The sequence below is a fragment of the Castor canadensis genome, chromosome 8 (genome assembly GCF_047511655.1).
Source record: "Castor canadensis chromosome 8, mCasCan1.hap1v2, whole genome shotgun sequence".
Lineage (NCBI taxonomy): Eukaryota > Metazoa > Chordata > Mammalia > Rodentia > Castoridae > Castor > Castor canadensis.
Genome location: NC_133393.1, coordinates 105,249,821 through 105,264,605, shown reverse-complemented (window position 1 = coordinate 105,264,605; position 14,785 = coordinate 105,249,821). Strand labels below are relative to the sequence as shown.

Genomic DNA, 14,785 nt, shown 5'->3' with positions numbered 1-14,785 from the left:
CTGTTTGCTTCCCCCACTCTCTGATGCACTAGGACACTCCTAGACTTAGATGTTTGCCATTCCTGGGGGCACAGCCTGTGCATCGAATAGGAACCTGCCCAACCCCATGCTGCAAAACTCATTGAGGCCAGCAACAGCTCTGGGTATGCACCAGCCTGAACCGTGTTTTCACAGTTACAGTGGGATTTTTTTGTTTTTTACCTCTCTGAGTGGTATTAGAGATGGAGCCCTCCAATGAAAGCTACTAAGAAAACTCCCAAATAAAACTGGAAAAGGTATCTATTCTAACAGATATGCAAACTGCAACTTAGAAACACAAGAGTATGAAAAAAACAAAGCCGCAGCACTTCTCCAAAAAGACCACAACTCTTTAATAACTAAGATACTGCAAGGTTGAGATACCAGAAAAAGAATTCAAAAGTCCAGCTTTTTTAAATGATCAATGACTTCAAAGAGAAGTCAAATAAACAAATAAATGAAGAAGTCAACAATGTGGATGAGAAATTCAAGAACTTGGAAAAGAAATTTAGCAAAGAGAGATTCTGAAAAAGAAAAAGGAAGGAAGGGAGGGAGGGAAGGAGGAATCTAGTATTATTACCCTAATACCAAAACCAAATAAGGCCACAACAACAGCACAAAAACTACAGACCAATTTCCTTGATAAACACAGATGTAGAAATCTTCAATAAAATTCCTGCAAACCAAATTCAATAACACATTAAAAAGATCACACACCATGATCCCTGGTTTCATTCCAGGGATGCAGGGATGGTTCAACACAGGCAAATCTATAAATGTAATCCTATACTTGTATAGCAAATACATCAACTATATTCACCTTCTCAACTTCTTTCTTGTATCGGAAATACATACCAGGAATAAACCCATGCCACTACAGATACCTGACTCTTGACAAAAATGTAACTTGGAGAAAAAAATAAAAATAAAAATAGCCTCTTTAACAAATGGTGCTGGAAAAACTGGATATCCACATGTAGAAGACTGACACTAGATCCCAATCTCTCACTTTATACAAAAATCCATTCAAAATGAATCAAAGACCTTAACGTCAGACCTGAAACTTTGAAAATCCTAGGGGAAAACATAAGAAAGTCCTTCAGAATACAGGACTAGACAATGACTTTCTGAATAGGATCCCAGTAGCTCAGGAACAAATAGCAGGAACTGACAAATGAGTTTGTATCAAATTAAAAAGCTTCTGCACAGCAGAGGAAACAATTACCAGAGCGCAGAGACAGCATGCAGAATGGGAGAAGAAAGGATCAGCAGGAAATCCAGCATGCAGTAAGATAAAGCTTAGGCCAAATAGACTCTGATAGGTCTTGGGAATGACCAGCAGAGTGGTCACCCATGAAGGCTGCCTGCAAAACTGTACCATTGACCTCTTCTGTAAGCTTTAATTTGCCAATTTTCCTCTTCCAAAAGGAAATTACTAATCACCAAAACCCCTTCAGTAATAAAAAGCCAGCAATCCTGTAACCCATGAGTTAATATCCTTCTGTTGTTCTTCACTAGCTGTGTGAGCTTGGACAAGCTATATAACCTCTTTCGGTCAAGTCAGAATTTTTCAAAATTAATTTTGTTGGAGTCTGAAAGAATTATCGCCTTACAGAACGTCTGGCACAAACACATACTCTGAGAATGGCCAAAGAACTGTCTAAAATGAAATGGCACAACTCCAACCAAAGTCCCACACAGCGGGAGGAAGGTGGAAGCCATTTGCAACAATCAGCTGGGGAAAAAAAAAAAATCTTCACTAGGAAGCCCAAAGAGGAAGCTGAAAGCTGTTTACATAGGTTTGAGGAAGCAGACAGATTTATTATTTTTCTGCTTTTTTTTTTTTTTCCGGACCCAGCTAGACTAATTCTACAATGGGAAGACAGAAGACCATTATGTAGTACTCTTCTCTTTCATCCCTCCCCTGGTAACTTAGCACAAGGACATTTCTTCCAAGACATGTGATAGTGACTTAGCTTCTGTTTTCCACACATGGATAAATTTTGTAAATTGAGGTGCTGTTATACCTATGCAACAAAATAACTGTAATGACTGTGTTGGTGCCTGAAAAGCAAGCTATTGTGAACCAAGAGTTAAGAGGGAAAAAAAAATCTCAATCAGGACAGGAGCCTCAGATTTGATAACAAAACAAATTAGCCTCTCCCCCAGGAAAGCCAAGGCCATTTTTCAGATCAGCTGAAGGTACTGGCAGTTAAACTAATGAAACCATTGCTCTAGGACTCTCCACTAATTCACCTCTGAGAACAAAACAAAAACACCTAGCGAGCTGCTTGTAACCTGACTTTCTAGAATTCACACGCTTTGCTTGGAAACTGCATTATCTATTCTGCCTCACTAGTTAAACAGTATCCAAATGGTGTGTGGCTACGTAAGGCAGACTCAAAAAAAGAAAATACAGCGGCTTCCTCTAGGTAACTTACAGTACAGATCAGAAACTCCAACCCTGTCCTATAGCAGCTGTTCAGGTGAAACTGGAATCCCGACTGCCCTCACCTGGGCCTCCAGGAACACATGCAAGTGCTGGGAAAGGGTAGGGGAAGACCCGACCACTGCAACCACTGATGTTCAGAAGCACAAGAAGAGATGGGAGGGGCAGGGGCATTAAGAACAGAGTGTAGCGAGGCGCCGGTGGCTCACTCCTGTAATCCTAGCCATTGGGAGGCTGAGATCGGGAGGATCGCGGTTCCATGCCAGCCCGGGAAAATCGTTCGTGAGATCCCATCTCCAAAAAATAACCAGACAAAAATGGACTGGAAGTGTGATTCAAGCAGAAGAGCACCAAAGCCCTGAGTTCAAACTCCCGTCCTACCAAAAATAAATAAATAAATAAATAAATGTAGTGAAGGGTCACTGTGTGACCGTGCGCCCCAGGGTCCTAGCACGTGCACGCGAGGCGCAGCGGTGCGGTGCGGCGCGCACAGGTGCTCAGCGACCCCTCCCCGCACTCACCTTTCTGCCGCAGGTACTGCCTTTGGAGCCGCGGGCTCGGCCGCTCCTGCAGCTCCTGAAGCACGCGGGAGTCGCCGCCGCGGCCGCCCAGAAACACGTCGGAGCCCGAGGCCTCGGTGGAGCTGTCCAGGCTGTCGCGGCGCGGACGGTGGCCCCCCGACCCGCGACCCCCGGTCGCCGCCTCCTCGTCCTCGGCGCAGCTGTACAGCTCGGTGAGCAGCCCGCTCACCAGGGACGCCGTGCGTCTCGTGCGGCCGCCCCGCGGCTCGATGGGCTCGGGCTCCACCTCGCCCTGCTGCCCCGCGTCACCGCCGCGGACCTCGGGCTCCGGGCGTCCCGTCCCGCGCCCACCCGCGGGACCCGTCTCCATCGCCCGCGGGTTCCGGGAGGCGGCGCGGCCTCGCCCAGGCCCCGCCGCCGGGCTACCTGGGGACACCTGCGGCCCCGATGCCCCGCTCCGCCCGAGCGCTGGCGCCGAGCGCGGGGAGCAGGACGTGGCCGGAGCCGGAGCAGGATGAGGCGTCCGCGCGGAGGGGGGGAGGGCGCGCCGCCGCTGCCACCTTCACTTCCAAGCACGTGACTCGACTCCCAAAGAGGCCGCCAGGGCAGCCTGCTCGCCGCCCGCAGGAAGAATGCCCGGCCGTGGGCCGCCGCTAGGACCCCTTCTCCACCCGATGGGGCATCGTGCCGGCCTTCCCACCCTCCCACCTGACGGGAGCGCTTGGTTCAGGGTTTTTTGTTTTGTTTTGTTATGTTTTATAACAATAACTTTTCTAAAACTCTGAACACCTGGCATATGCTTGGGATTTGATAACACCATGAACTCCAGTGAAAAGCGATGAATTTGATCAAGATCAGATCATTCCTAACACAAGACATCGCCCAGAATGAAGGTTTAATAGACGTTCAGGAGACGACCTAAGAAATTCCAGGCAGTGCTTTTGACTCTTGACACACTCTTTCTCTCTGCTTCACGCTTGCTAGGCGACTCTGTCCCACTTGAGCCATGTCCCCAGCTCTTTTTGCTTTAGTTATTTTTTTAGAGTTTTGTTTTGTTTTGTTTGGCCAGTGGCAGGCCTGTACCACTAGCCTCCTACTGCAGCCTCCTGGGATGGGAGAATAGAATTTTGAAGTGCCCCCCCCACCATCAATTATCTTTGTGAATTTAATAATTATCTTCAACATTTTTTGGGTCTTTTTGCATGCCTGGCACTGCTCTCGGTGATTTACATGAATTATTTTATTTAATCCTCACTTAAGCCGTATAGAGCAGGCAATAGTGCTTCATCATTCGGATGAAGGAGCTGCAGCAAAGGGAGGCAAAATAACTTGTCCCTTCTCAGAGAATAACTTGAACTTTCTCAAAGCTTGAAGTGCCTGGCTTTCATTATGGATGACTACTTGTTAGGCTAACACAGTTAAACTCTTGGCTATACTTCTACAGTAGACAACAGTGCACCTAGTGAATGTTTGTTCAGTACCCTTTTTAGGTTTCAAGACACTTTCATAAGCGATCCTAACCCTAAAAGTAGAAACGTGGTGTCCCTTGACACCACCACCACAATAAAAAGGACCTTTCTTGAAATCGGAGTTAATATAAGGAAAACAGAAGTTTTATAACTTTTAAACTTTAAAATTTAAACTGGAAATATTTTAAGGTTTTATAACTATATTAATTCCTGTTACCATTTAATGCTGAAATATATGAAATGGAGTGGAATTGTTTATTATGTAACTGCTGTTTGGTTTTTTGAGGATTTTTTCCTCTATTGTCCATGGCATTGAATGAGTCCCAGGAGCCTTTGTCCTATGCCAAACTTTGCAACAAGCAGGACTTTCATGGGGGCAAACACTGAAACTGGATCTCTTTTCTAGTTGATGTCCCAGCCTTTCTATCTCCACCCACTAGAAAGAGATGTGATAATCAACAGTCTTAAGCACCATTCTTATTTGGGGGTATCTCTGCCAGGAACTATGATAAGGCCAAGAAAACAATAGGTTAATTAACATTCAACATTTCTAATTTAATTAAAACTCCAAATTATTTCCAATTCCCCATAATTTCCAAATTACTGGGAGAGAGAAAATTGGCAAAGAAGAAAAGTGGGCTCAAGGTCATTGTATTTGTTGGAATGAACTTCCCTAGATAGTTCCCTAACTCCTCTCTCTCCTGAGCCAGGCGTCTCCAACAGCTCTATTTAACACCGTGCTCCTCATCCCACACCACTCCGTTATTTTCCTTGTTTGTTCTTTCCCAGGATACTTACCATCTTCCCACATACTGTATCAGTCTACTGATTTAATTTTGCTAATCACCTTCTGTCACTAAACTTCTGACAACCACCCAGAACAGTTTCTGACATTGTGATAAATATTTTCTGAATTAACTGAATTAATAAAATGAAAATTAGAGAAAATACCAAGCATTAGTTTCCTAAAAAAAAAAGGGAGTTCCATAAATTGAAGCCTATAAGTAGAGTTGGTAAAGAGCAGCCAATCCTGTTATTGCTCCCAGGTGCCTGGAAGATCCCAGGCAAGTGCCCTGAAGTTCCAGAGCGGCCTAACATCTCTCCTTTGAAAGAGAAGGCCATTGGTCTAACAGAACATCACTGTCAAGCTGATCATGATTAAGGCTAAAATGAAATTTACTAAGTTAATTATGCTGCCAGCCAGCATTTTAATTTAGAAATTTAGTTTTACTATTTAAGTAATGATAATGATAATTTTATACTAGATACAACTGGAATACAAGGTCCAATACCACATTATAATTATAAATAGCTAAGAAGCATCTATTTCTGAGTTTAATTTGCTACAATGCAATTTATGTTAGTCTTGAGTACACTCTATAGATAGTGACCATGTAAATTATTTCCAAACCTGTAACAAGGTCTACCAGTTACCTTCAGATACCCATCATTTACAATTACCTTAACAGGGGCTGCTGGAGAGTCTCAAATGGTAAAGCACCTAAGCATGAGGCCCTAAGTTCAAACCCCAGTACTGCCAAAATATAAAGATGATAAAATAAAATTACCTTAACAAAACTCTCAACATTGAAAAATTTTTAACATGTGCAGATACACACATAAAGACTGAATTATTGTGATGAAAGCTCTGGTTATTCTTGGGATGGATGGTTTCTAATATCTAGCAGTTAACCTTTCACTCTAACTTATCAGGGATTACTCATTCACCAAGTCAGAAGACAAATACAAAAGGACATTGCTGGGCTGCAGTTTGTCCTCTCAGGGAATTCAGTTTTGCCCTGTAATTTTGCTGTTCACAACTTACTTATGTACTTGGAATACAATACATTCTGTGTTTTCAATTCAGTAACTATTCATGAGGAAGATTCTTATACTTTTCAATCCAAAAAGAAATGAGGTAAAAAGGGGATTTTAGTACTTTAAAAAGCCATCAAACTTCACACAGGCTTAGGAAATGCATATTGATGCATAGCAGATAGTATGTAAGAGGTATTAATGTTAAATGGCACTTAAATCTGGAAATTGGATGTTTACAGGAACTGTGGCTATCTAATGTGACTACCATTTTATTATTATTATTATTACACTGGATTTCAGAGATAGAACATAGCCTTTCCTTTGCAATAATAGAAAGTTTGTGCATATCAGCTAGAAGCCCTCTGATCCCTCATCTGTATTGAAGTAACGTTTTTTAAGGAGTGATGTGCCTATCATGGCAGCACTTGGGTAGCCATTGACAAAGTCTGGCTAACACTGGTTGGCTAAGCTATTTTGTCTAATGTATCATTTAGTGCCTCTTCCATAGTGAATGTTTTCTGGTAGGTAGAAACATGATACAAAGATCTTCACACTTTGTGTCTATTCTACATGTCCAGCCATATGCTACTACCCCAGACCTCTTTGTCTCTTAATTTTTCATTCCAGGCTCAGGACCAGCCAGCCAAAGCCATTCAACACTTTCAGTTATACATATAAATATACATATATGCATAAACATCATAATATAATTGATATATATCATATATAATAATCCAATCCATATTATAAATAGTATTCTACCTCCAGACCACTTCTTTTTCCATACAAACTGGATGTTCAGATGCACCACCCAAAGCTCTGCTCATAAGGGTGAATTTCTCACACCAGTGTCACACCACTCAGCCCAAGGCTGAGTGAGGCTGTCATGCAGCCAACATCCATGTCCACCTTGTACCCATATGCCAAGCTGTTCTATCCATAAATCAAGCTCATGTTTTCCCTCCCTCTTCATTCAGTCATACAGGACCCTGGGGTGAGCTGGGGTGGAACCATGACGAGTGATGGGGAATGTGTGAACTGTCCATGCACTTGTTTGAACCCTCTGGTCCCGCTGTTCCTGTACTGTTTCACCTGATAGGGATTAATGGTGGTCTTATAACTTGGTGATGCAAGAGGAACCAACCATTCAGGAAGTACAGTCACTTGGTGCTTTTAGGGTCTGTTTTTCAAATGCTGTGTAATTCCTCCTATAAATGGCACAACCTTTCTCTCAAACCTTAGGGACCTGCTTTGTGATTTTTTTCCTACTGGGCCTTGATCAACATCCCATCTTTCTCTACCACTGACAAGTGGAATACCACAGTTCAGAGTATCTGACCCAAGGGCTTCTTACACCACAGCATGGGCCAGCAGATGCACAGAGCCACATTCTAAAAAGGTTAGCAGGTGTGGCTTAATATTCTATTGTCATTATCTTGAAATCACTAATAATCTTATGTTTTAACTTATGGAGTCAAATGAAACAATAGGCATTTTCATGACCAGAGCAGATATGCCAAGCCAGGAGGAATAACGGGCAGGACCAAGCACCAAGCAATTGTCACAGACACATGCCTCAGCAGTCAGGGGCACCATAGGGACAGTCAGAGAATCAGGGCACAAGGTGGGGGGGTGGTTCAGCAGGTTCAGCAGCAGTTGGTGGGGGCCAGTGGCTCACATCTGCAATTCTAAGATCAGGAGGATCATGGTTTAAGGCCAGCCCTGGTAAATAGTTTGCAAGACCCCCCATCTCTATCTGGCAGAGGGGCTTAAGTGGTAGAGTGCCTGCCTAGCCAAGTATGAGGCACTGAGTTCAAACCCTAGTAATGCCAAAAAAAAAAAAAAACCTATGAAATATGCATTTATGTTCTCTTTTATAAGTATATAATGACCTTTATCAGTGTTCAATTTTTCTCTCTGGGGCCACTTACTATCATTCGAAAGAACTTCTTTTCATATATTTTATAAGACAGCCTGCTAGCAACTAGTTCATTCTATTTTTATTTCTCTGAGGATGTTTTTAGTTCACCTTCATTTTTAAAAAATAGATCTGTTGGGTCTGGGAAACTAAAGGACAGATGAGTGAGTATCCCATCCCCCATGGAGAGCACTGTGAGCCCTTCACCCTGAGAAGGAGTCATAAATCTGCATTCCTGCACCCTGAGGAAGAGAGACAGGGTTGCATAAATCTGCTATGGGGCTGATAAACAAAATGCTCTCAAGATTGTCTCCCCCCAGTAAGGGCCAAACAGACCAGCTCATCTAAGAGAGCCCACGCACTCAAATCCACAGCCAATAGAAAAAACCCACCTAACTGATATCCTAACACAGAGTTAAAGCATCCATAAAAAGCCACAGCCTTCACCTGAGCAGAAAGCCACAGGTTTCCGGGTTCCACTGCACTGTTCTAGCTGTAGCATTTCCTTTCTAATAAATCCTACTTTGTGTACCAGCCTTGACTCACAAGTCAATCAGCTGCCTCACGAGCAAGTTCTCTGGCCTGTGAAGGCAAGGACCCTCGACACCAGCCCACAACATTTCACACTGGCATGTCACATTTCTGGAGACCACATGAAGGGACATCTCTCCTGGACCAAGGTCGGTATGACTTGATCACCAAAAAAGCAAGAGCTTAACTAAGGTACAGACATAAACCTCCAGCACCCTGCTGGATACTCCTGCTGGGGAAACCCCCTGCTGAGGACTAGCCAAAAGCAGACTTCCCTGTGCCACTCCACCCTTTTCTCATTCTTTTCCTGTCTTCCTGAGGGACTTTCCTGTCATGATATCGAACTAACAGCTCCTAGCCAACGTTGGCCTCATGGAGATTATGGCTCTAGGGGTGCTTTCTGCTCCCTCCCTGCGTGCCGAGACTAAGCCTGGGGTTTATTTGGGTATGCCTTATGCCACACTTGGGGAGACCTGATTGGTTTTGACACCTGACAATCTTCATCTTCTCCCACCTGTCAATACCCCCTTCTGCAGGGGCAGTGACCCAAGAGTGAAGATTTTGTGTGGCTGACAGTGTTCCAGTACCACTTAGTGGGAGCAACCTAAAAGCACACCTAATCATTAATCCCTCAGGCATGTGTCCTGTCTCCTGGCTCTGTCCCCCATCCCTTACCTAGGATGTCAGGTAGCCTCTTCTGTCCCCACCAGAAGCAGCAGACATACTTTTACTCACACAATCCCTCCCAAGTCCTGCTGCTTAGTCCTTCATCTCTGTCTGCCTTCCCCTCCCTGTTCTTACTGGGACCCTGCCCTCTCATGGGAAACTCATACCATAGTTCTTATGACTTTCTTGGGTTACTTCTGCACCTAGTTTGTCATGCCCCTTACTCCACACCAATTTTAAATCTGCTGCTGGGCACTGATGGAGGTGAAGGTGCCCGCAGGAAACTGTGGCCCGAGATAAGGACCTGCAGTGGTGAGGACTGACATAGGCCTCTGCATCACAAGTGTGCCCAAACCCCACCCCTCCACAGATACAGCCACTGCTGCAGCTAAGACAATCCATAAAAAGATCCCAGCTGGCATCCAGAGCCATCACCACTAGCTGTGTGGCAGCAACTGCGACCCGCCGCCACTACGCCAAAAGGGATAAGAGGAAAAATGAATACATACAGGCGTGTGTACACAGGAGGAGGGGTGACAGACTGCAAGGGTGAGCCTGGGCAGACAGGGTCACCATCCCGGGCATGGGGGAGGGCAGCACCTTGCGCAAGCTCCACTCCCAACCCCACCTCACATCTACGCCTGACCGACCCAGCCCTTGGAGCCAATTCTTTTCTCAATGTATGGTCCCCAAGAAGCACTAATGTAACCTTCCGGGAACAGCAGAAAAAAAAAATGGGTATTACTATATGTGGGGAGTGGATTATGAGAAGCCTATGAGAACTTGACATAAGCACAGCTGTGCTCAGTGATCCACAGGTTGAGTTTGGCACAGCTCCAGCCACAGAACAGTGCAAAATGCAGCACAGCTGCTTTTCCTAAGTTGTTTACATTTAGAGAAGTGGGAGAGCAGGTTTCTCTTGTTACAATGTAATGCACCTCCCAGAGAATTGTTGCTCCACCTCCTTGTTTACCACTGGATATAAAAGACTTGCTGAAGGAGGACAGGAGGTTTGATGGGGGATTTTGATTGGCTGCCACTGATGCTGCTGCTAGCTGTTGGGTCTCCACCAGAGCAGCTTTCTGCACTGAGAACTTTATACATAGGCTTTAGAAAAGCTAAGCTAAAGAGAGCATGGTATGATGCAAGTCTAAGGACCAAGACTTTAAGAGTTATGTTAATACAGTTTTTAGACGGCTGCTGTTGTTTCTCTGCAAGTCTGTGCACTGAGACTTTAAAGGGAAAATGGGGCAATGTAAGTCTGAGGGCCAAGACTTTAAGAGAGATTATGCTAAAGAAAAGCAAAGAGAAAACATGGGACAGAGCTAAGGAAAGAGACTTTAAAGAATAAAAAAGAAGCAAGGTTTTAAAGAAAGACTTTAGAAGTAAGGCTTTAAAGAATAGAGAAAAGAAGCAAAGTAAAAGAGTTGTTAGGCTAAAAAAAGCAAAAAGGTTGTTGCACGTCTCCATCCAAGCACTCAGCACACCTGGCCCCAACCTTATGCATGTCTATCTTCTATCGTTTGTCCTTTCTGCATCTCCAGTCACCCCCAGTTAGGTTCAGTAGTAACAGGAGCTCAAGAGAAAGTTCGCTCCAATTATGGTCTCTAGACTTCTCATTTAAAACTTCTCACACCTTCAGCCTCAGCATAGAAAAATTTCCCTCCAAATATTGACACTAGTCATTCCTTTGTGGCTGTGATTGCCCTGGGACTTCCTCTGAGTACCCTTCTCTAATTTTACAGGCACTTCTCCAGGTAATGCATCCCTTTGTTAAAGAGGTAGCCTTTGTTAAAGAAGCTGCCTCCTTTTGGTAATATCAGGCTAAAAAGCAGGATCCTAGAGGGTTTTCACTTCATAGGTAAGGGTGGCTACAGTCCTACCAGTCACTGCATTTCCTTTGGTCCTGGCCACAGACAGCAGAAGGAACATGAGACAGGGATGCCTGCTCTTGTTAGGTCAATCCCCAGTCAGGATGCTGACAAGAAGGGCAATTGACCCAGGTTTTTGTTGTTCTTCTTCTTCTACATGGAACCTGCCCCCTCCAGTCTTCTGGCCTCAGTACCCAAGCCACCTCCACTGGCCTGTCTACTGAAATGTTGGAAGGACCTTGACCCTATTAACCTCAAGAAAAAAAAAATCTTATCTTTCTTTGTACTGAGGCCTGGCCTCAATATCCCTTGGGTGACCAAGAGAAGTGGCCTTCAGAGGGGTCCTTAAATTATAATGCCATACTCCAATTAGACCTTTTCTATAAAAGGGAGGAAAAGTGGACTGAGGTCCCCTATATACAGCTTTTCTTTTATCTCTGGGACCACCCAGAATGGGTCCATAATTGCTATCTAGATGCTCAAACACTGGCCATTCTTTGTAAGCCAGAGGATAAACATGGGGAAGGAGGGCCAGCGAGCCCCTTACCACTGACAAGGCCCCTGTCCCTACTGCTCCACCCTCTGCCCTATCTTCTAAGCCACCCCAATATTCGGAACCTCACGATGGATATTTCCCCCTTCAACAGGCAGTGGTAGAAAGAGGGTGAGTCTATGTCCCCTTCCAGTTATCAGACCTAAGGGAGATTAAAAAGGATCTGGGTAGCTATACTGACTCCCCAGACCAATATATCCAGGCCTTTATCTCTATGATCCAAACCCTTGAATTGGCATGGACGGACATCATGCTTCTCCTGGACCAGAGTCTTCATTAAAAAAGCAATGGGTCTTAGCCTAGGCCACTAAAGTTGGAGATGATTTCCATCTACAAATAGCTCCAATACCCATGGCACCCGGAAATGAGAGAATAAATATGCCATAGGGGCACAGACTGTCCCATTGGCAGATCCACATTGGGACCAAAATGATGAGGGGGATGAATGGCATCAACACCACTTCATCCATCTTATAGTGGAAGGGCTAAAAAGGGCCAAAGTTAAACCTTTAAACTATACCCAGGTGACTGTAGTACAACAAGGCTCTGATGAAAGCCCTCTTACCTTTCTACAGCGTCTTAAGGATGCTATCCGAAAGCATACCACAGTGGACCCAGAGTCACAGGTGGGAGAGGTTCTCCTCAAAGACAAATTTCTAACTCAGTCAGCCCCAGATATCCATAGAAAACTCCAAAAGTCTGTGACTAAAGCAGAAAAGTTATTGGACCAACTAATGCAACTAGCCATGTCTGTATACCATAACTGGGACTTCACCAGAAAGAAAGAAAAAAATAAAAAACACCATGACCTAATCGTAGCTCTCAGGGAGTGCCCCACCTGATGGGTGCCTACATCCCAAGCTTGCTACCATTGTGGACAGGAGGGGCACTTCCACAGGGAATGCCCAAAAGAGGGACAGCCCAGGAAACAGCCCTGGCCCCCACAGGGACCTTACACCATCTGCAAAGGTAACCCCTGGAGGTCTAAGTATCCCTGTCTCCAGGCAGAAGGCAGGTTAATTCTTTTTGATCTAACCTTTTCTCTAGTTCCTGGTCCCCTTTTCCTATTGGCCTCAGTTGCTTTTAAGGTATCTGCTTTAGTTTCTCTGCGTTAACAGGCTCCACTTCTTTACATCAATGCTGAGGAGCCTCGGGTGACCATAATAGTAAAGAAGTGAAAGGTCATCTTCCTCTTAGACAGTGGAGCCTGTTTCTCTGTCTCACCATTCTCTCCCGGTCCCCGGTCCAATAACAAGGTTATCATTCGTGGAATATCTGGCCAGCCCCTAGAGAGCTATTTTACTCGGCCTCCAGCCTGCTCTTGGGGAGACCTCCACTTATGTCACTCTTCTCTCATAGTCACTGAAATTCCAGTGCCTCTACTGGGATGGGATTTACTATCTCAATTAAAGGCCCAAATTCTACTCACCCAGGTGACTATCTCTGTTGCCCCCTTCTTCAGGAACAAGTAGATCCCACAATGTGGACTGATGGAATGACTATAGGTGAGCCAAAATGGCCCTCTCAATTCAAATAAAACTGAAAGATCCCTCACAGTTTCCACATCAAAAACAGTATCCTCTCAAGCCTGAGGGATGACAAGGCCTCTTACCTATCATAAATTCCTTAAAAAAACAAGGGCTACTAATCAGTTGCTGCAGCCCCTACAATACTCCTATTCTTGCTGTCCACAAGGGACCAAATAAATGGAGGTTGGTTCAAGACCTCCAACTCATTAATCCACCCAATTGTTCCCAATCCCTATACTCTATTGGCTCAAATACCTTCAAAAGCCCAATATTACTCTGTACTAGATTTAAAGGATGATCTCTTTTGCATTCCGCTGCATCCTGACAGTCAGCCTCTGTTTGCCTTTAAAGACTCCACTAAACCCCTTACAACAGTGAGCTAGCCAATTCATGGTCCTTCTGAAACAACATACGGAGCTGTGCTCCTTAAACACTACCTCTGGCTGGCCTCCTGTTATGGTCCTTCTAATACTCCTATTTGGGCCTTGTATAATAAATGTTCTCTCTAGATTCATAGCTCAAAAGGTCCAAAGGATCAAATTCTAGCTCTTAGTCAAGGAATACTCACCTCTGCCTATGCATGAGCCCTCCATCCAGTTCTATTGGAGCCCTCTGGAGACTACACAGCCAACCCCTGAGCCAAATGCCACCACCTCTATCCCTGTCACCCCACTGCCAGCACAAAGCAGACAGATGAGTCCAACAGCAGTTTGGTACTTGTCTCAGAGGGGGGCTTGTTGGGTCTGGGAACCTAAAGGACAGATGAGTGAGTATCCCATCCCCCATGGAGAGCTCTATGAGCCCTGCACCCTGAGAAGGAGATACAGGATCTCATAAATCTGCCACAGGGCTGATAAACAACTTAAGGTAGTCCCCCCACCCCAATAAGGGCCAAATAGACCAGCTCATCTAAGAGAGCCTGTGCACGCAAATCCACAGCCAATAGAAAAAAACCCCACCTAACCGATACCCTAACCCAGAGTTAAAGCATCCATAAAAAGCCGCAGCCTTCACCTTAGCAGAGAGCCACTGGTTTCCAGGCTCTGCTGCACTGCTCTAGCTGTAGCCTTTCCTTTCTTTCTAATAAATCCTACTTCGTGTACTGGCCTTGGCTCACAAGTCAATCAGTTCTCTGTCCTGCAAAGGCAAGGACCCTTGACACCGGCCCACAGCATTTCACACTGGCACATAACAGGTCAATTGGATACAGGATTCTTGGTTAACAGTTTCGTATTTGAGCATATTGAGTATATGGTTCCTGCCTCTTGCCCTATTACTTCTAATATGAAGTAACCTTTTGACTTTATTGGAGTTCCTTTTTATGCAGTGAGTCATATTTCTTTTGCTGTTTCAAGATTTTCTCCTTTGTCTTTCAGCATGTTTTACTGTGATACATTCATCTGTGGATCTCTTTAGCACCTGGTTTTTGTTTTTGTTTTTTT

At 44.8% G+C, this 14,785-nt stretch overlaps 1 protein-coding gene across 4 annotated transcripts in view; it reads right to left on the bottom strand.

Moving 5' to 3' along the window:
- The window catches only part of Tbc1d30 (TBC1 domain family member 30), a 92,689-nt gene that overhangs the window by 74,232 nt on the left and 3,672 nt on the right, over window positions 1-14,785 (bottom strand). Inside the window, exon 1 of one of the 4 annotated variants that reach the window (XM_074083830.1) lies at window positions 2,989-3,373. The exons of 2 other annotated variants lie outside the window; for them this stretch is intronic. In XM_074083830.1, the coding sequence (XP_073939931.1) occupies window positions 2,989-3,358 (370 nt within the window). In that variant the 5' untranslated portion in view covers window positions 3,359-3,373. Of the gene's footprint in view, window positions 1-2,988; window positions 3,374-14,785 lie in introns of those variants that run through there. One more of the 4 variants, XM_074083829.1, reaches the window with a different exon arrangement.